General features: G+C 48.3%; 1 protein-coding gene across 9 annotated transcripts in view; it reads right to left on the reverse strand.

Annotated features, from left to right (window-relative positions):
- AFF3 (AF4/FMR2 family member 3) overlaps positions 1 to 26,677 on the reverse strand; it is a 582,175-nt gene that overhangs the window by 47,685 nt on the left and 507,813 nt on the right. For all 9 annotated transcript variants that reach the window (XM_044925651.2, XM_044925654.2, XM_044925653.2 and 6 more), the window contains 2 exons: positions 10,030 to 10,216; positions 808 to 1,908 (listed from right to left, as the gene is read on the reverse strand). In XM_044925651.2, coding sequence (XP_044781586.1) covers positions 808 to 1,908; positions 10,030 to 10,216 — 1,288 coding nt within the window. The remainder of the gene's footprint in view (positions 1 to 807; positions 1,909 to 10,029; positions 10,217 to 26,677) is intronic.

The raw sequence follows: 26,677 nt of genomic DNA on the forward strand, positions 1-26,677 counted from the left end.
CTGTTCAATCCTTCTCTGTTCAGCTGGCTTCCTAGCTTTGGCAGCAAATCCTCTGATTACTCAAAAGTCCCTCCTGCTTAGGGCCCTGTTCCCAGCTCATCTCCACCACAAAGTCCTTCTGCTCAATACCATGGGGAGCACCAACCTGTGGCTCCCTAGTCACAGCCTTACTCAACTCTATGAGGCAGCTGGCTTCTTAAGTCAATGAATGACCCCACCTCTTCCAGTAAAGAATGGGGCTCACCTGTGTTTAGTTTTCCTCACTGGTCCAGCTTCTAGCTCATTCCCTGAAGACATTCAGTGAAGATTTCCCAATTGCCCACTTCCACATGCAGTGGGACAGGCCTTAATTATCTATCACATGGGAATAATAGCTGGTCTTCCCACAATGGGCGGTTCTAAGGATGTTGAGTTGAGTTACTATGTGTCAAGCACTTAACACTGGGCTTCCCTGGTGGCTTAGATGGTAAAGAATCTGTCTGTAATGCAGGAGACAAGGGTTTGATCCCAGGTTGGGAAGATGCCCTGGAGAAGGGCATGGCAACTCACTCCAGTATTCTTGCCTGGAGAATCCCATGGACAGAGGAGCCTGGCAGGCTACAGTTCATAGCGTTGCAGAATGTCAGACTTAGCGACTGAAGTGACTTAGCAGGCTCCTATGCGCTTATGTAAAGTGCTCTATGAACGTTTGCTGAAGAAGGACACATAAACCCCTGCTCCTGGAACATTCCAGACCAGTGGACCTGCCCACAAGTTTGGGACCCTCCCTCCCACTGTGCCTTCAGCCCCTCAGGTTTCCAGGCCTACCTTGCGTTTCCTCTTGGATTTTGGCAAGGTCTTTTCCACGGGCGCCTCGGATGCGTGGCTCGGGGGTGCGCTCTCAGAGTCCTTGGCCGCGGGAGCACTCAAGACCCCCGGCTCCTGGGGCAGGTGTTCCGGGATCCTGGACAGAAGTGTCAAGTCAATTTTGACCCAGAGTGACCGGACCTCGTCACTGTCCTTCAACGGGGAGAGAAGCTCGTTGCGGCCGAAGGGGACCAGTGTGTAGAACTGCTCCTCCAGCTCCTTGGCAATGTCGCTGGTGGTCCTGGCGTTGATGGAGCCCACGGGAGCGCGGGGGCCGCCGCTGATGCTGGTGGGAGCCTCCTTCAGCCTTGGGTCGTTCCCGGAGGCGGCGGCAGCGGCGGCGGCAGCGGCCACGGCCTTGGACAGAGGGTAGTCCTCCTGCTCCGACTCCAGGTCCGAGTCCGAGGAGGAGGAGGAAGAGGACGACTCCGTCTCGATGAACTCCTTGGATTTGGGGACGATCCGGCTCAGCCCCCGCGTGCGGCGCTTCTCGCAGGTCACGGCCGAGCGCAGCTCCTTGCGGTGGTTGGTCCTGCTGTTGCCGCAAGGCCGGGGCTTGGGGGGCTCCGGGGGAACCCCCGCGCTCGCCCCCAGCGCCTCGGCAGCTACGGGCTCCTCGGGCCGGTGGCCGCTGTCGCCGGCCGAGGTCCTCTCGGTGCGCCGGGTGGGCTTCTTGCCCGCGGACCTCCGGGCAGGCGCGGGCGCGCTCTCGGCGGGCGCACCAGGCACCGCGGGCGGCGGGGCGGCGGCGGCGGTCACGGCCACGGCCACGGCCGCGGGCGGGGACTTCTGCTTCACCCCTTTGCTCCCCGGGGCCTTGTTCGCGGTCCTCGGCCTCTGCTCCTCCTTGCAGGCGCCCTTGATGTCCTTGTCTCTCAGGCCGGGCGGGCAGACGTCGGGGAGCTTCCCGCAGTCCTGCGTGTCCTCCTTCACTGGGGTGTAGTACTGACTGCTCTCCGGCCCGTGGTGGCTTTCATTTTGGATCAGGACAGGGGGCTTGTGGTGATTCACTTTGTTTAGCCATTTATCCAGCTGCCACTTGTTAGAGGACGCTGGTTCCGCCTAAAAGCAGAAAACCGGCAACAAACAAAACATTGTTTAGGACAGGCTCACTTAGATGCGCCTGGCTGTTTTTCTCTTGACTTGCTGCTCCTCTAGGCGTGTGAGCAGAAACCTGATGGGCTGGAAACTCAAGGAACATGGAAGCCTGTAGGTGTGTATAGCATCAACAGGCACACAGGGCGGCCACCCACAGGGCTTCCCAGGTGGCTCAAAGGGTAAAGAACCTACCTGCCAGTGCAGGAGACCCGGGTTCGATCCCTGGGTTGGGAAGATCCCCTGGAGAAGGGAATGGCTACCCACTCCAGTATTCTTGCCTGGAGAACTCCATGGACAGAGGAGCCTGGCAGGCTGCAGTCCACAGGGTCGTAAAGAGACGGACATGACTGAGCGACTGACACTTTCTAGGTCCCCCACACTGAAATGCCAGTGCGGCAGTTTGAGAAATGAGAGGACCCCCCTATTCCTCATTAGGACCCATTTCCAGCACTTTTGAGTGTTATACAGTGTATATTTTTTGTATTTATACAGACATGCATAAACTTGAGAGCCCATGAAAGTTAACTGGGGTGTAGTTAGGAGACCTTGAGTGTTGAAGCACACATTTTTTTTGGTGAGACTTGTAATTTGGGGAGAAATTCAAAAAGGGGGCTGAGTGGACCCTGCTGGACTTGGTTCGTCCATCCTCAACCCCCTTCCATCACACTTTGCCCGAAATGTTTCAGACGAGGAGGTGACAATGAAAACCTCTCCTGTAAACAGTTTTGCTAAATTAGAGCAAATCCTGGGCATTCCAGGTGTTAAACTCTGACCCACAGATTGGCTCTGGGGGAGAGGCGAGGCCAGGGAATGCCCTGTAACAGAAGGTCAAAGGTCATGTAGACACATTTTGGGGAGAGAATAGTTTGCATAGTTTGCATTTACCTCTCTAGGGATCTATGTCTTATTGAAAGGTTAAGAACCAATTCTCCTGCTCCTGCTCTTAAGTTAAAGAGGTTGTAATACTCCCAGTACTCATGGTTAGCTGTTGGCATCTGGCTCTGCGGGAAGGTAGAGATGGTGATAATGAAGTTGTGGAGATGATCTCCATGATGATAGAACAAAAAGGGCAAGCAGATCTTGCAACACAGTTGACCATGAAGACAGAGAAGCAATCTCCAAGCAGCGAAGATCTGGGTCTTCAGCCATCCCTGAATTCACCTACCTCCAGCACATCAGAGAATGGTCAAAAGCAGGGACCAGGAGTTTAAATATACAGACAATGGCCAGACCAAATATAAAAACAGAATTCTGATTCACATTCTGCAGCACTCAGTCCAGGAAGGCAAACAATGCCTATGACAATCAACACAAGAGGCCAGGACTTGATTAATGACTGACAGCTTCACTCATTTTCCTTTGGGATCAACTGAGACCCAGCTGGGAAAGTCAAATATGCACCCCTACTCAATCACATACAATGCTCTACTTCCAGTTAGTCCACCTACAGTTTCCCCAGGCCAACACCTCTTCCTTCAGGCATACCTTTTTTCCATTTTATATAAACTTTTCCCTCTCCTCTGCCTGCTTTTGAGACTCTGCCAACATAAATGATGGTAGCTAACTCCCTTGCTATAGCAACCTCTTAATAAAAAGCCTTCACTTGTAAAAAAAAAAAAAAAAAAAAGAACCAATTCTCTTATGGGAGTAAATGTTGTTGATTTCTAATAAAAGTCCATTTATCCAGCCTCACTGATTATTAGTAGAAAAGAGGTATATTGATAAGTACAGAACTTTGTTGTTGCTGTATAGTTGCAAAGTCATGTTTGACTTTTTGGCAACCCCATGGACTGTAGCTGGCCAGGCTCCTCTGTCCATGGGATTTCCCAAGCAAGAATACCACAGTGGGTTGCCATTTCCTTCTCCAGAGGATTCTCCTGACCCAGGGATTGAACCCACATCTCCTGTATTGCAGGTGGATTCTTGACTGCTGAGCTACCAGGGAAGCCCCATAGAACTTTAGCTAGAATGTTTTTAATTCGTGAGATGAGGGAGAATTTTGGCGTGATTAAGGTGATGTATGTTTCCTTCCCTACGTCCTCCACTCTATAAATTCATGGCTTCTGATGACTGGGTGAGGTGGGGGTGGGGTGGGGTGGTGGAACTAGATACCGCCCAGAATAAAGAACAATGGCTTAGCTTTGCATTTCATATTGGTTTGTTAAAGCCTAGAGCAAGTCAGGCTCCCTGGCAGGAGAAAACCACTGTTCTTTAAGATCGTAATTTCTGAATGCTTGCTTTCAGGTGTCAAGATTTGGTTTTCAACAAAGAGGTTGGTATTAAGAGCAGAACTTGGGGCACCGCCTCATGCAGAAAGGATCCTGCGGCAGGGCGGCGAGGTGCGAGGAGGGCAGGCAGTGCTCTAGACCCAGGGGTCCTGGCTGAGTCTGGGGCACGGGTCAGGGAGATGGAAAGCCTTTAGAGGGCCAGCAGGGCCTGGGGCCGCAGAGTGTGGACGGTGAGCACTGCAGCTGAGGCAGGGGCTGTGGACAGTCTGCTGGTTCCCTCCAAGCAGACGAGACCAACTGTGCTTCAGGGAACCGCAGTGCAGGGTGTCGAGGGACTGGGAGCAACAAGTGACCACAAGCAGAAAATGACCCTGCAGCACACTGATGATCACTCCAGTGATTAAATCCTCCCTTTGCTGTGAAGGCGCCCTCCGGGAAATCTTAATGGGAGTCTCCTTGTGAGGCATTTCAGCACGGAGATCCCAGGCCCTGCTCCTGGGGCCATGAGGATCGAGGAGCATCCCCATGGGGTACAAGCATGGAAGGGGACTCTCTCGTGACCCTGATGGGGAGTCTGGGCTCTGACTTGATGTTCTGCTTTTCTTGTTTTTATGCCACCCATAGGCCAGGACTCCTGAACAAGAGGCAAAAAATCAAAATGATAAAATCTTGTTTCACGCCTCTGAGTTTTATTTTGTAAATTCTGACCTCGCTTCAATGTGGCACCTGCAGAGACAGGGAACAACGGAGCCTGCAGAGCCCACCTGACCTGGTCCATCCTTCGACAGTGAAGTGACGGAGGAAGCAGGGTGGCAGGACATAGAATGGCTTCTTTGCGGAGGGGGAGCTCTCGCCTGCCCTGAGGGGAGCTCAGTGTGACGAAAGGCTACTTTAATTAAAAATTATTTATTTATCCATTTTGGCTGCACCGGGTCTCAGCTGCAGCACTCGGGAGCTTCAATTTTTGTTGTGGCACATGGGATCTTCAGCTGGGGCATTCGAACACTTAATTGTGGCACGTGGGATCTAGTTCCATGACCAGGGATTGAACCCGGGCTCCTTGCATTGGGAGCTTGGAATCTTAGCCACTGGACCACCAGGGAAGTCCCCTGAAGGCTAATTGGTGGCAAACACATTTATGGCTTTGAGGTTGTCTCCTCCCCAGCCCCGTTTCTCTCTGACCCCTGGCTGGGTCAGTGACTTCTGTGCCTCAGCTTCCCCAGATAAATGGGGCCCAGTAATGTGAGTAGATGCTGAAGGCGCCTTGCAGAAGGGGGCACACACTGGACTGGGTGGACACATTTATGGCAGCATCTGCCACTTACCGCCCCCCACCCCCTGGTCATCCTCTTCCCCGCAGTCCTGAGCCTTCCACACCTCACGTCTCTTACATGCGAGGACACAGATGCCTGCCTGGAGCCGAAACACAGCGGCTCACAGGGAAACTCCCACTAAAACTCCCTGGAGGGAGTCTTCACAGCGAGGGGAGGATTTAATCAATGGAGTAAGGGCCCGCTGCCCCATGTGCCGCAGAGTCATTTTTTCTGCCCTTCACAGCCAAAGAAATCAGGACCATTTTCAGTACACTGCTAAATTATGTTCCCTTTCTCAAGGATCTACAATGACCTCCTCTTGCCTCTCGAACAAAATCCAAACTCCTCAGGCAGCCATCATCTTACAGGCATCTTTCATTGCTGTAACACCCAGTGTGCTCCCACATCACATGTATCATCTAATTTAATCCATAGATAAGAGATACTATCAGCCTTAGTGTTTAGATGAGGCTCAGAGAAGTTAAGTAACATGTCCAAAGCTGCAGAGCTACCAGGCACCAGCAAGACTAAACCCAGGCTTGTCACAGTTGAGAGATCAGATTCCCTTAAGCTCCCATTACTCTCTGGGGAAGCCTCATGAAAAGGGGACCTTGTTTCACTTGAGAAATGTCAGGTCTTCAAATGATAGAATTTGATCTGACTTTTGGAGAAGACACCACTAACTCTCCAGATAATACCTGTTGCCTTCCATTATCCTTAATGGCATCATCTTTTGATATCCATGTCTGTTTCATGTATATGAATCTTGCGTCTTCAACAAAGCCAAACACTGCTTTCCGGCAGAGGCCAGGTTTCTGCTTCTTTGTATCCCTTGCAGGACCCATAATAGGTTAGAGGGGCAGCTTGCTATGACCCTGTTGGTACTAATAACTCACGATGAGCTGTCTCTCCCTGTTTGTCACTTACTTCTCAGAAAAACCTCACAGATTAGACAGTGGGAGATTATCTGCCATTTTGGGGAAAAAACTGTGGCCAAGGAAGCTTAAACAGCCAAGAAATAGGTGGCAGGGGAGGAAGGCAGACTTGGGGCTTGGAGCTCCTTGCCTGGCAGGCTGCTGCCTCTGGTTTACCGTCTGAGCCATCCCCTGGGGTTCCGCCCAGCGCTTTTGCCTGTTTGCTGGCTTGCAGTGTGTATTTCCAGCCAGGACTCTCCTCTCTGATCAATCTTCCCTCTGATTCATGCACAAGCCCTCCAGGGTATACTCTAGTCTCTATTTCATCTACAACCTTCAGGGCACCCACTGCCACATACCCCATAGATGCCTAATTAAGGAGAAGCTTGTTGAATCCATGAATAGCTTGTATTTTTGAAGATTTTCAAGAATGATCTAGGGCAGCATTTTCCAAAATGTGCTTTTAGCCCATGAAGAAAGCCTACCATGGTTGGACATATTTGGGAAACACCACAATGGAGAACACTCTTTACAGGAGTGATGTTGAGGGCTGAGTGGTGCCCTGCAGTACAGAAACGGGTGAAACCCACTTTATCCTGGCTCTTCTCAAAATCCTGTGACCAGGGACTGCCCTGGGGGCCCAGTGGATACGACTCTGTGCTCCCAATGCAGGGGGACCAGGTTTGATCCCTGGTCAGAGAAGTAGGTCCGACATGCTGCAACTAAGAGCTCCCAGGCCACAGCTAAAGATCCCACGTGCAGTCAAATAAAGTCCGGTGACCAGGCTCTTTCTTGTTCACACAGCAAGCTGTCCCTTTACTTGGAACACTGGTCTAAGGAGCTCTGTGTGCTGCTGCAAATGTGCTAATGGAGGGGCAAAACGAAACCCCCCACCCCTTCCTGCTCCCTGGTCAAGCTCTGGTATGAAAGGATGTCCCAGACCAAGAAAGAAGAAAGAACTCAAATGAAAAAAATTAGTCTGATGACAAGCAAGCAAACCTCAGGCCGCAGAGACTGAATCCAGTGTCTCTTCCATGCCCACTCGCAGACTAGGGGTTATATGCCATGGTGATGTGTGTGAAAGGCAGTGGTTTTCTACAACCAGGGCCAGAAACACAGCTTGGATGAGACTCAGGAGAGCCAAGCAGGTGCCCAGTGCTGGCACATTGAGGGGCAGGGTGCAGGATGCAGGTGTCTTGGGACATCATGAGGATCTCCTGCTCTCATATCAGGACATTTCTGAAAGGGGAAAGGAGGGCCAGATACGTTTTGCTGCAAAGCAGCAGGAACAGGTCTTTGCGGTGGAATGGGAGGTGTGTGGCTATGAAGACCACTGGGTGGTCCTGTGGGGGACAGGGAAACGGGTCTCACTGCTCTCTGTCAGGGGACCTGGGCCAGCTCAGGGCAGACGAGAGCAGGGCTGCCGTACAGTCGGCCCTTAATGCTTCTTTCCCCTCTTTGCAATGTTCATTCTGCAAACTCATTGTAATTCTTTTTTTTTTTTAATAAAATCTTTGGCCATGCCACATGGCTTGTGGGATCTTAGTTCCCCAATGAGACACCAAACCCACAATGTCCTTGGCAGTGAAAGCACGGAGTCCTAACCACTGGACCGCCAGGGAATTCCCTCTTTGTATTTCTGAAGGGTGTGTGTCTGTAGTCGTCTTGGGAAAAAATGTTAAAAAAAAAAAAACAAGTCCCAAACCCCTTAATTTTTTTATTCCAAGGAATATACTCCTTTCCAGTAGAGAGAAGTCACATGCTCTGTGGCTACACCTGTCACTTCTGCACTCCCTCTGCAAGGAGAAGCCAGAAGTCGAAACCTACCCATGCCTCAGGTAACTTAAACTCTAAGGCCTGTGTTAGCAGCTTCCCCTCCTCCTCCTCCTCGGCTCGGGGCTCTGATAGCTGCTGGAAGAAATGACAAGTGCTTCCTTTCATCACCAAGGAGTTCAGGTCTTTGTAATTATTTCAGTGACATTTAGAGGGAGTCTGCTCAAAGCCCTTTATAACCGTGCTTCTCTGAGGCTGGTTTCAGCCTCATCTAGAAACTCCAGGAGTCACATTTCAACATGCAAATAGTATTCAACATTCCCGAATTTAACCTTCAAAGTCACGAAGAGCCGGGGATGGGGGCTCTCATTCACAGACCCTGAGGCTTTTAATCCACCGCCACTGTCCCCCTTGGCCCTTACAATGTCCCTGGAACCCAGTTCTTTCTACTACATATTCTGGAGGTTTACAACAAATTAGATCACAAAGCTGGCTCTGAAGAAGCTTAGTTAATGCCTCTGTTTTGTTTTGGTTTGGTTTTTTTTTTTGCTTGTTTGTTTCAAATTATTCTCATTAGAATATCAAGTCTGTGAAGACAGGCATCTTCTTTGTCAGATCATTGCTGTCTCCCAGGGCCAAGCGTATCTGTGGCAGAGACTCAATAATATTTGTTGAAAAACCATAAATGAACAGAAGAATGAATGAAATAATAGAGAAGGAATAATTTAGCTTCTGGGGAAAGTCAGGGTTATAGCAACAGATAGCTTTTACAGGTTAATGTTGCTAAGGGCCTTCCCCTTACTTATACAGAGAGATAGAGATAGACAGACAGACAGATCAAGAGAGATGGAGGGAAACAGAGACACAGGCACACAAACTGGAAATGTGAGGCTGGTTGGCCCTTAAAGGTGCTCTCCTCTCAGCACCAAGGTTTGGACATGTGGGTTTGGTTCATTTTAGAGCTTATTTAGAAATTTGGGCCCCACAGTGGTACAGAGGATTGCAGGCAAAAAAAAAAAAAAAATCCTATGACCCTCAGTAATGTGAAATGTCTATACACTTAAGAAGAAGCCTGTTTTGTTCCTTCTTTAGAAATCAAAGTCTACCCTTACCAATCCAGAAACTGGACAAATGTGTTCTCAGTCCTCTCTCAAGGATCCATGCTCTGAGTTACTATTTAATTTTCCCCTTTAAAGTAGAAATAGCAATGGGTTTTATCGGGACCATATCATGTTTTTATATGAGGCACCTAAATCTTCCACATAGATACTCATCATACCTATAAAAGCTTTCATTATTACTTTCAGGTTCATGCTAATTTTTCTCTGTATATTTTCACAAAGAAAACACAGTTAAAAAGGTTTTATTTATACTTATAGCCCGTGTTCTTCTAATTTGTGACAAACTGCAAAAAGGTAAGATTCTAGCCATGTCTAATCCACAAAACTCCTTTCTCCATGATTTACAGGGGCTCACACTTCAGGTTGGAGCTCCCCTATCTGCTTATTGCCTCGCTGACCCCAATCGTCAGGTTATGTCCAGTCAGTGATGTTTACAGCATGTTTGGAAAGTTCTGGAAGTCAAGATAGAGATTTTTGGATTGTAAGAGATGAAGTTTCTAGATCTCAAAGGAAGCTCTCTAGCTAGGAGCACTTTGAGGAGGAGGCTGGGGGAAATGAGCCCAAATCAATCCTGGCAGGCTGCCTGGGAGTGGTGGCCTATACGGGTCACAGGAGCTTGCAGGCCACGGAGAGTGGGGCAGTGGGAGGTGTGAGAACCACACTGGGAGGAGGACCGACTGTGCTCCCCAGGGGAGAAGCAGGCAGGGGAGGCCCCTGGAGGCCCGCAGGTACTCACCTCGGGACTGGAGTAGTGGGGAGGCTTGCTGCCCTCGCTCTCGCTGGAACTGCTCTCTGTCTCCGAGTCGGACCCCGAGCTGCTCTCCGAGTCGCTGGAGGAGCTGCTCCCACTGCTGCTGCTGCCGCTGCTGCTGCCCTTGCTCGAGGGTGCGGAGGCCCTGCAGTCGGCCGGCTGGAGTCCGGCACTGCCCACCCGCGAGGAAAGAGAGGGAAGGGAAGCCGAGTGAGCAAACACGGAAGCGCCGCTGAGCGGGCTGGCGGGCACCGGAGGCACGCAGCCAGCACATCTGCCAGCCGTCACCTGGATGGAGCTGGCAGACCCACCGGCAAGGTCACAGCAGCCTCCTGGTTAAGACAACGGGGAGCGAAGGCTGCTGCCCCCTGGCCATCGGGCACCGGCTGGTGTGACTGGTCTGTGTGACCATTTCAGAAAAGGAGGTGACGTCGCTGCAGGAGGACTGTCCCTGTTTTGCTGCTGTTTCTGGGAATGGCTTTTCAAATGCATCCCCGATTCCAATCATTGACCAAAAAAACCAGGAAATCCAAAATGCTTGAAATATTTTGCAAAGAACGAAAAGGTCTGTTTGCTTTATTTTAGGAAGTGGGCTGTGAGGAAGGGCACAGTGTCCTGCTCTGTGCTTGCACGGCCTTCTGGAAGGTTCCAGACACAGAGGGACCGACCAAGTTGTCTGGCTTCCTACCTCTCCCCACCCGTAGCGTCCAGTGCTGTCTTCTTTACAGGCCCTGGGTTGCTGTCTAAACAGTACTTTTCCTTTGAGCCTTTTATTAGAGAACTGGAGATCCCTCAGTCACACAGTTTTTATTTATTCTGACTTTAAAATTCAACTCCAGTGCGGTGGCATACAGCAATACCATTTCAAATTATACTCGATGTTCATATCCACGCTGAAATCTGCCAGGAAGTTCTATACTCAAATTAGAAACTCAAAGAGAACAGCAAACATGGATATTCCTCCCGGCAATTAATTAACCACAAAAATGCAAATAACATGCATCCACCCAAACAGTGAGCCATAAAGTTCTGGTACTCACAAAATAGCCAACATCTTCAGTGTCCGTTATTAATTGCATTGAAACACACCTGACTCTGTCCTTTTTGAGGTCAAACTCTAAACCCAGAAAATGCAGTGACTACTTTTTTAATGTTGAGTCAGCACATATCGGCTTGCTTTTACCTCTTGTGACCACCATTTCAACAGGACTGCATGCAAGTGAGCTTGTCAGTTTATGGTCTCAAGCGCAAAAGCAGCCAGGGCAAGGTAAAGGACCCTTCCCACCCGCCCCTTAGATCTTTGACAAATGCTTTGCTGGGGGACAGATTCCCATTAATCCTCAGTGTAGGGGCCGGGGGAGGGGGCGAAAATGCTTTGGGATCTTGCTTTTCAGAAGAATGATAAGACAAGAAATGATCTTGCCGGATGGACCTACAAATCAAAGCACTGTTTTGAATTGCAGGTTTAAGGAAAAGCGGAGTTTGAACATAACCTTCCCCAGTGGTTTTTATTTCTTCTGCCCGTGTCACGGTCTGTACCCAAACAGTCCGACAAAATTCTTCACCATCAGGCAGCATCTGCAGCTTGACACCTTGCCTGAGCGAAAATGATTCCTTTCCCAGCCTGCTGTTTGTTCCGGGGTTGAGTGAGGACTCCTGGATCTTTAGACAGAGGCTGGGAAGGGGCGGTTAGATCTAAGGGTTATAATATTTTTTTCTTCCCTTATGAACTAAAACCCATTTTTCCTAGGGGCTGAGTCAAAGTGACCACTATCAATGGAATCATAAAGAAAAGGCTCCACTATCAATAGAATCATGAAGAAAAGGCTGTTAGATCCTGAACTGAACATGAACGTTTGGGATCCATGTTAACGGTTTGTCAGCAGGTCCCCAAAACACTGGGGAAAAACCGCAAAAAGACAAAAACCTTCCCCAACCCAAACCAACACAAACCCAAACCTAAAAACTCCCCAAAGCCAAAGAACACATGTTGGAGGAAAGAGATCTGTCTGCCTGCCACACTCTGGAATGACATCTGCTGAAGTCCAGGAAATTAAGAGCATTTTGATTGGTTTTATATGATGGTCAAAGGCTTTGATCACCAAGCGGTACATTGTCCGGCTTTCATCCCCACAACAAAGGACGCCTGAGGCTGGTGTTGGGTGTACCTGGTCGCTGTGTCTGCAGCGGACGCAGCGACGTGTGAGCACTTCCCTGGGGCCTGCACCGCAAGCTGACTGTCTTTTGAAGAGCAGCCCTTTAATTTCTGGGAAAATGTCCATTAAACAGTTACTGTGCCGCCTTTCTTTTATGACCGCTGTCCTGTTGTAATGAGACCCACTAGCCCAGGGAGACAGAGTCTCTGATCTGAATCAGATTGGCAGAAAAGCCTTAAGAGTTTTATGTTTTCCTTCCTTATATTAGGAAATTCACTTAAAATGACAGTTTTACTGGCATAACTATTATTTGCTTTTGAAACAGTTGGGAGAGCCAAGAATTTTAGGTTTTCTTCCTGCCTTGCTTTGAAGGGCTGTGAGGCTCTTGTTGCCTCTGGGATCAGGACAGAATACATCCGTGTTTCCGTGGTCTGGGTAGAGACTGAGTGGCTTTTGATATGACAATCAATATCAAGGATGGAGGCAGGCCTGTCTGCAAGGGCTCTGGAGGCTTTGGTTGTTGGGTTAAGGTAACTGCCCTGACCTCCATAAAACCTGCTCCACTAACTAGCCTTTTTGGGGGTCACTGGGGAATGCTGGTCATTTCAGACTTAGTGTAGTGACTGTCTTTGCCACGAGAGGAAGCCACTGTGGCAGCCAGGGTGGCAGAATAAAGAAGCCTGGGATGGTCATCACAGCGGATGAGAACTAAGAGAAGGGTGGTGGTGGTTTAGTCGATCAGTCGTGTCCAACTCTCGTGACCCCAAGGACTGTAGCCTGCTAGGCTCTTCTGTCCATGGGATTCTCCAGGCAAGAATCCTGGAGTACATTGCCATTTCCTTCTCCAGGGGATCTTCCTGATCCAGGAATCAAACCCGGGTCCCCTGCATTGCAGGCAGATACAAGAGAAGGATGGGCTTGCTTAAACCAGAGAAGCTCTTTGGGGTAGTGGATTTAAGACGATGGAAAAAGACATGTTGAGCATACCCTCCTGCAAGAAGACTTCAGGCTTTATATATTTAAAACTGCAAACTGCGAATTTTAGTGTGCTGACTAGTTGTCATGTTTCCATACCAAAGACATTAACAATTTTTTCAACTTAAGTTAAAAAGTAACTTTTTCCTGAAATGATAACATGGATCGACTGTCGTGATGACACAGCATTTTTAGGAGAGTTCTTGGACCCTATGCCATTTCCAGATCATGGTGCCCTTGAAAACATGTGGACGTGGAGATATTATTGAGATCATGGAATAAAAGCCTTTGTGTCAACAAACTTCACACTTGCCTGGGACATAATAGGTGATCACATGTGATTATTTTTTGGGGGCTCCAAAATCACTGCAGATGGTGACTGCAGCCATGAAACTAAAAGACGCTTACTCCTTGGAAGGCAAGTTGTGACTAACCTAGATAGCACATTAAAAAGCAGAGACATTACTTTGCCAACAAAGGTCCGTCTAGTCAAGGCTATGGTTTTTCCAGTGGTCATGTATGGATGTGAGAGTTGGACTGTGAAGAAAGCTGAGCACTGAAGAATTGATGCTTTTGAACTGTGGTGTTGGAGAAGACTCTTGAGAGTCCCTTGGACTGCAAGGAGATCCAACCAGTCCATTCTAAAGGAGATCAGTCCTGGGTGTTCATTGGAAGGACTGATGCTGAAGCTGAAACTCCAATACTTTGGCCACCTCATGCGAAGAGCTGACTCATTGGAAAAGACCCTGATGCTGGGAGGGATTGGGGGCAAAAGGAGAAGGGGACGACAGAGGATGAGATGGCTGGACGGCATCACCGACTCGATGGACATGAGTTTGGGTAAACTCCGGGAGTTGGCAACGGACAGGGAGGCCTGGCGTGCTGCAATTCATGGGGTCGCAAAGAGTTGGACACGACTGAGCGACTGAACTGAACTGAACTGTGATTACTGAATGAAAAAATAAATAGAAAAAATAAGGATTTAGCCTTTCAAAAAGGTTACAAACTTATTGGAAAATACCTTGATACTGGGAAAGACTGAGGCAAAGGAGAAAGGGGTGACAGAGGATGAGATGGTTGGATAGCATCACCAACTCAATGGACATGAATCTGAGTAAACTCTGGGAGACAGTGAGGGACAGAAGAGCCTGGCATGCTGCAGTCCATGGGGTCACAAAGAGTCAGACATGACTTAGCAACCAAACAAGAAAAACAATCTCTCTTCTCTATTAAAAAAAAAAAAAAAAAAAACCACCAAAAACAAGTAAGGGGATTTCAGTCCCTCTCGTACTTTTCCAGTGTTAGTACCTCTCCTTGAAGAGAATGTCTTTAAACATACTCAAAATTTCATGTGCTATGTAATGTAAGCCCCATTCTCCCCTGGATGGTTTATTTCCTTTTGGTATTTTTATTTCAAGAAATGTTTTGCGTGTTTTGTGAGTGGCCAAGACCAAATACCCATTTGGGAGTGTCTTAGCTTCACTCTAAACAAATTGCTTGCCGTGCCCCTTCCATCTGGCCTGGGCCGAGTCTGAGTACCAGTGGTCAGAGAAGAGATCTGGACCCCAGACACCTAGATCTCACAGCACAGGCCCTCCTGCCAAGTGTACTGTGGGGCCTGGATAAGTATCCAAAGTCATTCATGAGCTTTGAACTAACAAGGAACGTGGAGGCTGGCTCTGTGCCTGGCGGGCACTGTGTGGGTGTCTGTGATGCCCAGCGTGCTGTTGAGATGGATTGAAGGATAACAGTTTAGGAGAGGTCCAGCTCCTTCTCATTCAGCACTCTGTATGAACTAACACATGCTTGCTCTCTAAACCGTAATCAGTGCCTGGCGTTGGTCCTCCTCTCCTGATGGTGTCTCTGTGGATACCAACTGATCTAAAACTATAACCACACTGTTGTTCAGTTGCTCAGTTGTACCTGACTCTTTTGCGACCCCATGGACTATAGCCTGCCTATCTCCTCTGTCCTTGGGATTTCCCAGGCAAGAATACTGGAGTGGGTTGTCATTTCCTTCTCCAGGGGACTCTTCCTGACCCAGGGATGGAACCTGGTTCTCCTTCATTGGCAGCTGGTCTCTCTACCGCTGAGCCAACAGGGAGGCTCTGATAACCACATTAGGAGATGTGACCATGGAAAAGCTGGCACAGGAGGTTTGCTGTTGCTGGAATTATCCCCCAAAATATAAAACTGGCGGGACTGTTGGTCTTGGACTAAAAGTTTTTGTTAGCTCTGATGCTGGGAAGGATTGAAGGCAGGAGGAGAAGGGGATAACAGAGGATGAGGTGGTTGGATGGCATCACCGACTGGACGGACATGAGTTTGAGCAAGCTCCGGGAGCTGGTGAAGGACAGGGAAGCCTGGCGTGCTGCAGTCCATGGGATCGCAGAGAGTTAGACATGACTGAGTGACTGAACAACCACAACAAAACTCTGTAATACCTCTAGGAACAAGTCTTGTATTAAACATGGCTTTTGAAGCTCTTCATGGTCTGGCCTTAATTAAATTTCTGGCAATTCCTCAATGGGTCCACCCCCAAACCTCAGCTATAATAAATCTCATCACTTTGACAACCTGGGTACATTTGTATATGCTATTTTCTGTTCCAGAAAGTCCTTTCTCCCTTTCTTCCTCTGGTTACCTCGAACTCACTCTCCAGGAATGAGCTGCAACATCTAAAAGTTCCAGGTTGCCAGCTTCTCCCACTGGTCCAGGCTATATGAGGAAACGTGAACACCCAGAAATCCCATGGACAGAGGAGCCTGGTGGCCTACGGTCCATGGGGTCACAAAGAGTTGGACAGGACTGAGCATGCACGCAGGCACACACACGCAGGGAGCGCACTGCCGTGTCTCTCCTCAGCCCAGAGTTCTCGGCTGACCTGCCTTCTCTCCATCTTTCAGTCTTCTTATGATTTTTAAATATATACGACCTGAAGATTTTAGCTATGCTCAGCAAGAGGAATAGAGAGGAGTATATCAGCATCTTATTCCAGAATAGGAACCACTCAATTAACATTTGTCAAGTGGAAGCCAAGACATGGATACAACCTAAATGTCCATTAACGAAGGAGTGGATAAAGAAGATGTGGTACATGTATACAATGGAATGCTACTCAGCCATAAGAAAAGTGAAATAATGCCATTTGCAGCAACATGGATGGACCCAGAGATTGTCATACTGAGTGAAGTAAGTCAGACTAAGAAAGACAAATATCATATGATATTGCTTACATGTAGAATCTAAAAAAAATAAAAAGGTACATATGAACTTATTCACGATAAGAAACAGAGTCACACATGTAGGGAACAAAGGCGGAAGTTCCCTCCTATGGTTACCAATGAGGAATAAATTGGGGGATTGGGACTGATATATACACATTACTATAAATAAAAGAGATTACTAATAAGGACTTACTGTACAGCACAAGGAACTTTACTCAATACTCTGGGAAAATATATGGGCAAAGAATCTAAAAAAGAGTGGATATATGTGTACGTATAACTGATTCACTTTACTGTACACGTGAAACTAACACAGCATTGTATGTAAACTATACTCCAATAAAAACTAAAAACAGTATTTATCAAGTCAGAAGGAGCCCTCCCTCAGTACTTCCAGACTCCAGCACTGTTTAACTGTGTTAAACGCTGACCTAGGGGACCACCAGGCAGGTCTCCTCTGCAGTCACTGCCCATTTTATCACTCAGGCAAACGAGGTATTCCTTAGTTGAGTCGAAAGACATTCACTGTGGAAATTAAGCTCTGACTTTAAAAGTCTGTGTGCTAAAGCTAGAAAGAACACGTACGTGGATAGTCTTGTGAGAAAAATGACTCGAACTGAGATTGTAAAAATGTTAAGGATAAAAGGAGGGCGTGTCTTTAAGTTTATGTTCAGAGTAAACGGCATGCGGTAAAGGATGATCCTGTGTGACCTCCGTTGAGAATTCACTTGGCGCCAGACGCTGCAGAGCTATAGCGTGCGTGTGCGTGTGCCTGTGCGTGTGCGTGCGCCTGTGCGTGTGCGTGTGGTGCGTGTGCGTGTGCCTGTGCGTGTGCGTGTGCCTGTGCGTGTGCGTGCGCCTGTGCGTGTGTGTGTGCCTGTGCGGGTGCATGTGGTGCGTGTGCATGTGCGGTTTGGGGAGGAGAGAGCTGACAGACACTTAGCCAGGCAGGAGCCTGCCAGAGAGGAGTCGCTTTCTTTCAGCTTCTCCAGGGAAAGAAGTGAACCGTCAGAAACCGTGCATGCACGCGTGCCTGCCTAGTCGCTCAGTCACGTCTCACTCTTTGCAACCCCATGGACTGCAGCCCACCAAGCTCCTCAGTCCGTGGAATTCTCCAGGCAAGAACACTGGAGTGGGTTACTGTGCCCTCCTCCAGGGGATCTTTCTGACTCAGGGATCAAACCCACACCTCCTGTGTCTCCTGGATTGCAGGCGGATTCTTGACCTGGTGAGCCGTCAGAGCTCTATAGAATCATAAAGTAGGTGAAGTCAGCTATAGAAAAAACTGTAATGCAAGTCATGATACCACTTGTGGACAATGCAAAAACTGCACATTTTTCACTAATATACAAAATCAAACAAAGGAAAGTTCTACAAATAAATCCGAATGAAGCATGCAGACCCCAGGGGAGGACAATAGCCATACCCCAAACAGGAACTCAGGTCTTAAGACCTGAGACCCTGGGGTTTTCTGTTACTGTATGCCTCTGTCTCTTTCTTAGAGGGTGGGTATTATTCTGTCTCTTTCTAGGTAGGGACAACCAAGTTCCTAATAAGGGACAGAACTGAGATTCTACTTCCAGAAAGCTATCCAATGAAAACAATCAGGGATATGTAAAACATGTATCTACAAGGATATATGCTCTTATGTTATTTGCAATGGGCTTCCCTGCTGGCTCAAATGGTAAAGAATATGTCTGTAATGCAAGAGCCCTAGGTTCAATCCCTGGGCTGGCAAGATCCCCTGGAGAAGGAAATGGCAACCCACTCCAGTATTCTTGCCTGGAGAATCCCATGGACAGAGGAGGCTGGCGGACTACAGTCCATAGGAAAGGATTTGTAAACAACCAAAATGCCCATAAACAGGAGACCACTTAAATAAATAACTATACATTCTTATGAGGGAATGTAGACCTATGCAGTTATTATAAACATATTAGGGCAGAATATTTACTGCCATGAAAAATTCGCACTCTGCATTTGTGAGGCAATGCGCTTGCAGTATGCCTATCATCTGAGGGCAGAGAAATGGACCAGGAATACCTATGTGCTTATCCTGCTTCTTCCCTTGAAAGAGAGAATAGGGTTTTACTGACTCGGGGTTTTTAAGCTTAAGAATCAGAAGGTCCAGAGGGTCCTCTGGACCAGAGGGACAGGTGGGAACCAGAGGGTCCCACTTGTCTATAAACAGGTTCTGACACGGGAGTATTAAGAACACAGAATGTGTAAGTCTTTTTGATGGGGTTTGTGAGGCCCAAGCGTAGAAGCACTGACATGTAAGTACTTTGTTACAACCTCCAAGGGGAACTGGGGTCCATCTGTGCTAGCTGTGGGGCACTGCTTTCTCTGCTGTGTTGCTGAACTCTTTGCCAAATTAGTGAAGGCCGTCATCTAACCTCATGTGATATCTGTGCATGGTCTTTCCTGGACAATCTGCTGGCTACAAAGTAGCATGATCAGAAGTACATAAAATATATACATATTCCATATACAGAGCAAAACACTGGAAGGATACATATTCAAATGTTAACTGTGGATATTTTCAGAAGGTGGAATTATGTGGATAAATATTTTTCGAACATTCCTATTTTTTCCAGTTCTTCATTTTTTCACCAATATAACATGCTTCCTTTTAAATGTCAATTACATTGTGGAACATTATTCTACTACTATATTATTGAATTTAGCTTGCTAGTATTTTAGTTAGGATTTTGGGAGGACCTATATTTATAGGTGAACTTGACATATATTTACATTTATCCATTTCATGTTTTGTGTTCCCTGGTAAAAAACCCTCCTGCAATGCTGGAGACCTGGGTTTGATCCCTGGGTTAGAAGATCCCCTGGAGGGAGGGCATGGCAACCCACTCCAGTATTCTTGCCTGGAGAATCCCCATGGACAGAGGAGCCTGGCAGGCTACAGTCCATGGGGTCGCAAAGAGTTGGACACAACTGAGTGACTAAGCACAGCACACAGCATTTCATATTTTGGAAACAATTTCTGGCAGATTTTGCAACATGGTGGTTTTAGCTTAAAAGAATATATTGCATAACGTTTCACCTTTTATAGTCTCTATCTATAATAAAGCTTATATAGTATGAGAATTATTTGTTCCTGAAATTTAGAACTTATCACTTGAAACTTACCACTTTTGTAATAACAAAAGTCTAAAAGTCTAAAAGGCGGTGCAGGGAGGCAGGTCTGTAAATATCACTGGGAAGCAGAGAAACATCTGTACCTCTTGTTTGAGTAACAGACAGGATTTAAGCTGGGAGACCTGGTAAGTTAGGGTCTTGGAGGACACTGGGCTTGCACCCTTGTGGAATGCTTCTCCAAAAGCCTGTTGGCTGGGCTAGACCATCCCTGAACCTTACAGCTAAGCAAAACCAGCCTGCAACTGCATTATCGTGCAGCCCTTGGCAGCGTTTAAGAGACTTGCCCAGAAACTGCTGCCTTCTGGTGATGCAAACTTGCTTCCCTTTGAGTCAGGTGGGTGGTCCTGCCAGTGAAGCCGAGTTGAAAAACCTTTCTTGGCTCAGAGAGCATTTCAAAGCCAGGAACTCAACATCCTTCTCTTCACGATTGGGACTGGAGTTGCAATGCAGCAACAGCTCACTCTATGGGAAGCCAGAAAGACCCCCAAGCACAGTGCCTCCCCTGGCAGAGTTACTATCTGGATAAAAGTCCCATTTACATTTCATTAATTTTATTATTAATGTGAATATTATATTATATTAATAAAATTAACATAATTTTAATACTATCTGGATAAAAGTCAGATACACAATGTGAAAACATTTTCCCCTCTGTGTGGGTACTCTTTTCCCTTTCTTGATGATATCGCTTGCAGCAAAACACTTTTAATTTGGATGTAGTTGATCAGCCTATTTTTTATCCTTACTTGACTATTTTTAATAATAGATGCTTCAATGTATATGGTTTATTATATTTTTTCAAGGCATTTTCTTTTCAGATCCCTCCTCTGAGCCTCACGATAATCCTACATAATAAGAGAGCCATCATGTCCACTTCACAGCACAGGTGTGGTGGAGAAGGAAGGCTTGGTGGAGAAGGAAGGGTGCCCCACAGATCCCAAGCTCCTCAGGCTAACTCGCACTCTCTGAGGACCCAGACTTTCTCAGTGACTGGGTTAAACTATCAGCCTTTCTGGCCTCAGGCACATCAGGCACATCTAGAGAATTTTTACCATGTGAGGCAGAATACTGTGTAAACTTTAGAACTGGACAGACCCAGACAGACATCTGACCTCCTCTGCTTGCTCGCTGTGTGGCCTTAGGGAAGTTGCTGACCCTCTCTGAGCCTCTCAGCTGCCTCCCTGGATTAAGGGAGTAATAACAGCATTGGCCTCATAGGGTTGCTAGGTGGACTAGATGAGAACATGCTTGTAAGTTCTTAGCACAGTGTCAAGTATATAACAAGTGCCCAACACCTAAGGTTAACAGTAGTCTCCTTTAATTTTTAATAACTCTCATACTTCTTCCAACATGGCAGCCCAAACAGATAGGAACTCCTCCAGTTTACTGGCATTCTTAACTCATATTACCCATCTGTGGTCACTTCATGGGATTATCAGATGTGCGATCAGGAAGGAACCTGGGAGATTAGCTACTCTGTCTCTCCAGAAAAAGAATGTCGAAGGTGATACAGCAAATGAGCTTTCCAACACTACTTCTTAGAGGTCTCCTAGTTCCATAAACTTTGCTGTTTTAGTGCAGAGTTCCAGACAGCTAGGACCTTGAACAAGGTCAAAGGCAGCTCCCAAGGGAGGCTGGTGGGGCCCAGAGAGACTGGCAGCACCCAGTTGGAATCGAGTATGTCTCCTGAAAACCCTCCTCCTACCCTCATCTCCATCTGAATACATCAATCCCATTTCTCTCCTGTGTTTAAAGCAAATAAACCAAGCATCTTAATGTCAGCATGACGTGGTGTTTAATTTGCATCTCACCACGGAATACAAGACTTAAGAATGACAAGCACAAGCGATTTTCATGGAAACCAAATGACAGAATGTGAACCCAGACTTGTGGCCATGCCCACTCAAGCTGTGATCTCGTGAGCTGTTGTCAACCAGGCTGGATTTGCTCCCCAGATGAGGACTCTCAGGGCAAATGTGTCAAGTATTATTCAGGTGTTTCTGCAGGAAGCGCTCTTCAGAAGGGCCTTTTGAAAGGCTGTGTAATAGCGCAGAGCTGACAGACCATGTCTGGTGACAGGGAACATGGACAGCAATTAAAATAAGCAGAAACCTAGCAACGAAGGACATGTGGGCCTCACAGTAAGAAGCCCCCAAAGAGGGGAGTTTCCAGGACCGGCAAACTCAGAGACTCTGGGGCCTCAGCAGGGACTCAGTTTCTTTCCATATCCTCTCACTGCCATCCTTGACTTGAGCGTCTGCAGGCTGATGCTCCTCACTGCTCTCAGATGGCTGCTACAGTCATCTCACATAGCTGCCCACGTCCAGGAAAAGGGATGGTCCTATCTTATTTCCCTCATTGCACAGACTACCTCTCATGTCAAGCTGGCTTGAACTGCATCCTGTGACCATGGCAGTAAGGGTGATAAGACCACAAAGATTGGGTTGGACCAACCAACAGACATTTCTTAGGGCTGGCGCCTAACCAACTTCCCCTGAAGAACCTGCGGCTCAGTGTAAGGTGAAGTGAATAGAGGGTTCTCTTTGTGAGGAAGTGGAGACCATCATCCAGAATGCCTGCACTATCCATGTGATCCTAACTTCCCAGATACCTGCCACATGTCCATCAAGGTAAGCTTGATGAATCAGTCCAGCTGAGGTTCAGGGGGAGTGGGGCAGCCTGGAAACCTGCAATCCTGGGTCACAGTCAATCCCTGGAGGTCTCCACCTCCCCATCGATTAAGACATGGGCTTGGATCAGATGATTTCAGATGAAATCAGATGGTTTCTAAGGTTCCTCTCACTACTAATATCCTCTGATAAATCTATAATTAATCAAAAATCCAATGGTCCTCATTTTAGCTACTTATCATGAGAAATGCCTAATAGAATTCTAACGAGATGACATGCTCCTTTCTGGGCTTCCTAGGTGGCGTTAATGGTAAAGAATCCACCAAGCCACCCGCCAATGCAGGAGATGAAAGAGATGCAGGTTGGATCCCTGGGTGGTAAAGATCCCCTGGAGTAGGAAATGGCAACCCACTCCAGTATTCTTGCCTGGAAAATTCTATGGGCAGAGGAGCATGGCTGGCTACAGTCCATGGAGCCACAAAGAGTCAGACATGACTGAGCAACTGAGCACACACATGTTCATTTCTATGGAATTCTTTGCCTTTCCCTCATTCAGGATGATGCGCTATGGGAGGGTGAGAGAAAATTAGAGAACACAGGCCCTCAAAGCCACGATGACTTATTACAGCGAGTTAGTCCTGAGTGGACTCTAATATGCTGTCCCTGTGTTTTCTTTCTGAAGATGCATGGAGGTGTCTATATAATGTTTGAGCACATGTGAAACACCTGCCTCAACAAGCCCAGGTGATCACAGGCATTCTCTTGACAACTATGTACTGAGCCTCTGATACGTTAGATGCTGTGCTGGGGGCGAGAGATTTCTTAGCTTGCTGTGTGTTGACTTCCAAGATGAGCTGAAGGCATTACCTGCCTGAATCCAGCCACATCCAGAGCATCTTCCTTTTGTTTTAGGTCAGTAGGGTTCCTCTGCCATTTAGAATTTGCCAGGCTCCTTCCCTGCACTGTGGGTCTGTACCCACACCTGTCTGGCATTGTTCTGAGCGTGGTGGGGGCAAAATGCACCATGCAAATCCACACCCTCTGATTTGGAGGGCCCAGAACAAGGTTCCATGGAGAAGGCAATGGCACCCCACTCCAGTACTCTTGCCTGGAAAATCCCATGGATGGAGGAGCCTGGTAGGCTGTAGTCCATGGGGTCGCTAAGAGTCGGACACGACTGAGCAACTTCCCTTTTACTTTTCACTTTCCTGCATTGGAGAAGGAAATGGCAATCCACTCCAGTGTTCTTGCCTGGAGAATCCCAGGGACTGGGGAGCCTGGTGGGTTTCTGTCTATGGGGTCACACAGAGTCAGACACGACTGAAGTGACTTAGCAGTAGCAGCAGCAGAACAAGGTTCCAAACAAGACAGTGTATGTCAAGTGTTGAATTGTAATAAAATCCTTAGGGCTGAGAGTTGAGGGACCAGGGGAATAGGGAGGGCCAGAGTTTTCGGTTGGGGGGGGGGTCCCCAGAGGAGTAGGAGCTAAGCTGAGTGCTGAACACAAGGTGGGATTTATCTTCTAGAGTAGAGATGGGGCAAGCCTTGGGCAAGGGGGTCGAAGAATGGGTGCGAAGCCAAGGCTGGCGGGACCCATCAGGGCGGTTATGCAGGGTGAAGAGAAACAGGCTCAGACCGGAGGCGGTACTATTTATCCTTCCTCCTAGTCTCCAGAGTCTGGTATCAAGTAGCCCTTTAATTAATTACTTAATTTACTTTGGTCTCAGGGGCCCGCGCCTGTGATCCTGTGTCTTTCTCGATAATTGGGACCGGTGAGCAGGTTCCCGCGAACGCAGGAGCAGGAGCCCTGTGGCTTGCGCATGCGCAGTTCGCTTTCGCGAGCCTTTCCCCAGGTATCTGGGTTCTCTAGCACCACGTGGACAAGATGGGCTTCTCCCATCAAGCCTGGTTCTGCAGATCTCCGCACTCTAGCCTTTCTATTTAGGCACACGAATGATGATGAACAGAGCTGGAAATATAGACAGGGACTGACGGATTTCCTGGACTGCGTGAAATGAAATTCTGTAAGCAAACGTTCTATGTCATTTAAAAGAGCAAGGCTATTCTGAGTGGGATGCTCTTGAGAAAAACGCTGGACCAGGGCTCTCTAGCCTCACTCTGGTGCAGCTGCAGCTAGGGGCGGGGACATATAAATAGGGAGGTGGGCTCCTCTCCAAGCACCTTTACAGTGTGGCCCTACAGATATACTCTTCAGAGGCTGTGCCCCCAAGAGAACACTGAGGGAGACCTCATGGTAGAAAGCAACCCCCACTGATAGAGGCAGAGAATGAGAGAAACCCAGCTTGGGGGAACACCACAAAGACATTCCAGTCGAGGAAAGACATGTACACATTGGTATATCTAAAATGGATAACCAAAAAGGACCCACTATAGGACAGGACCCCGTATAGCACGGGAAGTCTGCTCACATGGGAGCTGTGCTCAGTATTCTGTAATAAACTAAATGGGAAAAGCATCTGAAAAAGAATAGATATATGTATATGTATAACTGCATTACTAACTATTCCTCTGAAACTCACACAACAGTGCTAATCAACTATGCTCTGACACAAAATACAAATTAAAAGAAAATACAATTTTTAAATAGCCAAAACAAACAAATAAACAAAGATGTTCAGGCCATGCCTTCATCTCTTTAAGGTTAGCTGAACAATGAAAGGCAGTTTCATTGCCACATTGATCAAAGAGGGAAAACAGTGGAGAGGGGTAGGTAAGAAAAGGGAAGGGGAATGAAATAAACTAGAATGTGGCCAATATATTATAACTTTATTTGCTTTATCATTCCCGAGTATGGCTTCCCAGACAATGCAGTGGTAAAGAACTCCCCTGCCAATGCAGGAAACATGGATTTGATCCTTGGCTGGGGACGATGCCTTGGAGGAGGGCATGGCAACCTACTCCAGTATTTTTGCCTGAAGAATCCCATGGACAGAGGAGCCTGGCGGGCTACAGTCTGTGGGGTCACAGAAGAATCTGACACAACTGAACAAATGAGCATGCATATACGCATGCATAGTGCCAAGTAAGTCCTGTGACTCTCCAGCGCCGTCCTGGAGGAGAAAGTGAGCAGTCCCTCTCCCCGGATGTACAGCCCGCTGACAGGAAGAGCATCCCCAAACATCGCACCACAGGCCAATCAAACTTTCTTGTCCCTGCACGATGAGATGTTTTGTTCTGGGAGGGCCTGAATGGGCCTGTGCATCAGCCGTGGACGAGCCAGGCCTGCAGGGCCGCAGCGTGTCCTTTCCCCGGACACCAGGATGGAGGCCGAAAGTGCAGTCCGGGCCCCAGCTCGGCTCTGGTGAAAGGCAGAGAGCCTGTCGCTTGTCCAGGGGAACGGCTCCTGCCAGCAGGGAGCTCCCGCTTCAGACCCGTGGTCTCCTTGATCAGAACCACTCTGCCTCGAAGGCCTGTCTCACTTTTCTTTTCCCAGTGAAGGAAAAAGGAGCAAGGGGGATCATAGGAGGCAGGAGGAAGAGGGCAGGAGGAAGGTCTGGCGTCGGAGCACGGGTGGCAGCGTGCGCCTTGCGTGAATCCAGGGAGCAAGCAGAGTGCATTTGGAGCCTCAGAGTGTCACCTGAAGGAACACTCCCCATGAGGATCTTAAGTTAAAAGATGGGACTTGCCTTATGTCCATAAGGCCAGTGACCTGGCATCCCCAGGCCCCGGAGCCAGGACCTGCCACTTAATTTGCAGGGGCTCTCACTGCGAAACGAGTATGTGAGCCTCTTATTCAGGAGGCAGGAAACTAGTGTCATCTCACCACTAAGATACAGCGCCCCTCTTTTCTTCTGTGGCCTCTCAATGGGCCACAGCATTTTTTCTTTGCTATTTCACACCATGCTCTCTGAGCCCTGGGGTACTTGTGGGGTGAATATAAGCCCAGGCACTGGGGGTCTTATCAGGTGGTGCCCTGGCTCGGGGGTTGTGACGTCGAGCCAGGCACCTCCCCTCCCTATACGCCCACAACCCCAACCAACAGGGGTAGGGGGTGACCTCCAAAGTATTGTGGCCTTTGCACCAGGACACATGAGGCAGTAGGGTCAGGTTGGGGGAGAGGGTTGACCCTCAACAGCTGCCCACTGAACAGACCCCAGTGCTGCCAGCTCGGGGTGGAAAGGGCTTTGCAGTGCCCCAGGCATGCTGCCCTCCCGACCCAGCTGTGTCCATGCCCTTCTGGTGGGTATGAGATGGCAGCAGTAACTGCGGAGTGGAGGGGGGAACATTAGGTGGGACCAAGGGAGGCAGACTCTGAGAGCCCATCACAGGGAGGTGGTCTACCCAGAGCCAAGGGCTCCAAGCCCCTGCTGCATGCCCCATGGTCCCTCTGGACTTTGCTTACAAAACACAGATGCGAGGAACAAACTCTTAAGAATTTCAGGAGGACAACTGCAGAGCATTAAATCAAGTGTGGGCAGTCTGAGCATGGGGCTGTACGACACTGTACGGTCAGCGGCCCACGAAGCTG

Source organism: Bubalus bubalis, chromosome 12 (assembly GCF_019923935.1).
Source record: "Bubalus bubalis isolate 160015118507 breed Murrah chromosome 12, NDDB_SH_1, whole genome shotgun sequence".
Lineage (NCBI taxonomy): Eukaryota > Metazoa > Chordata > Mammalia > Artiodactyla > Bovidae > Bubalus > Bubalus bubalis.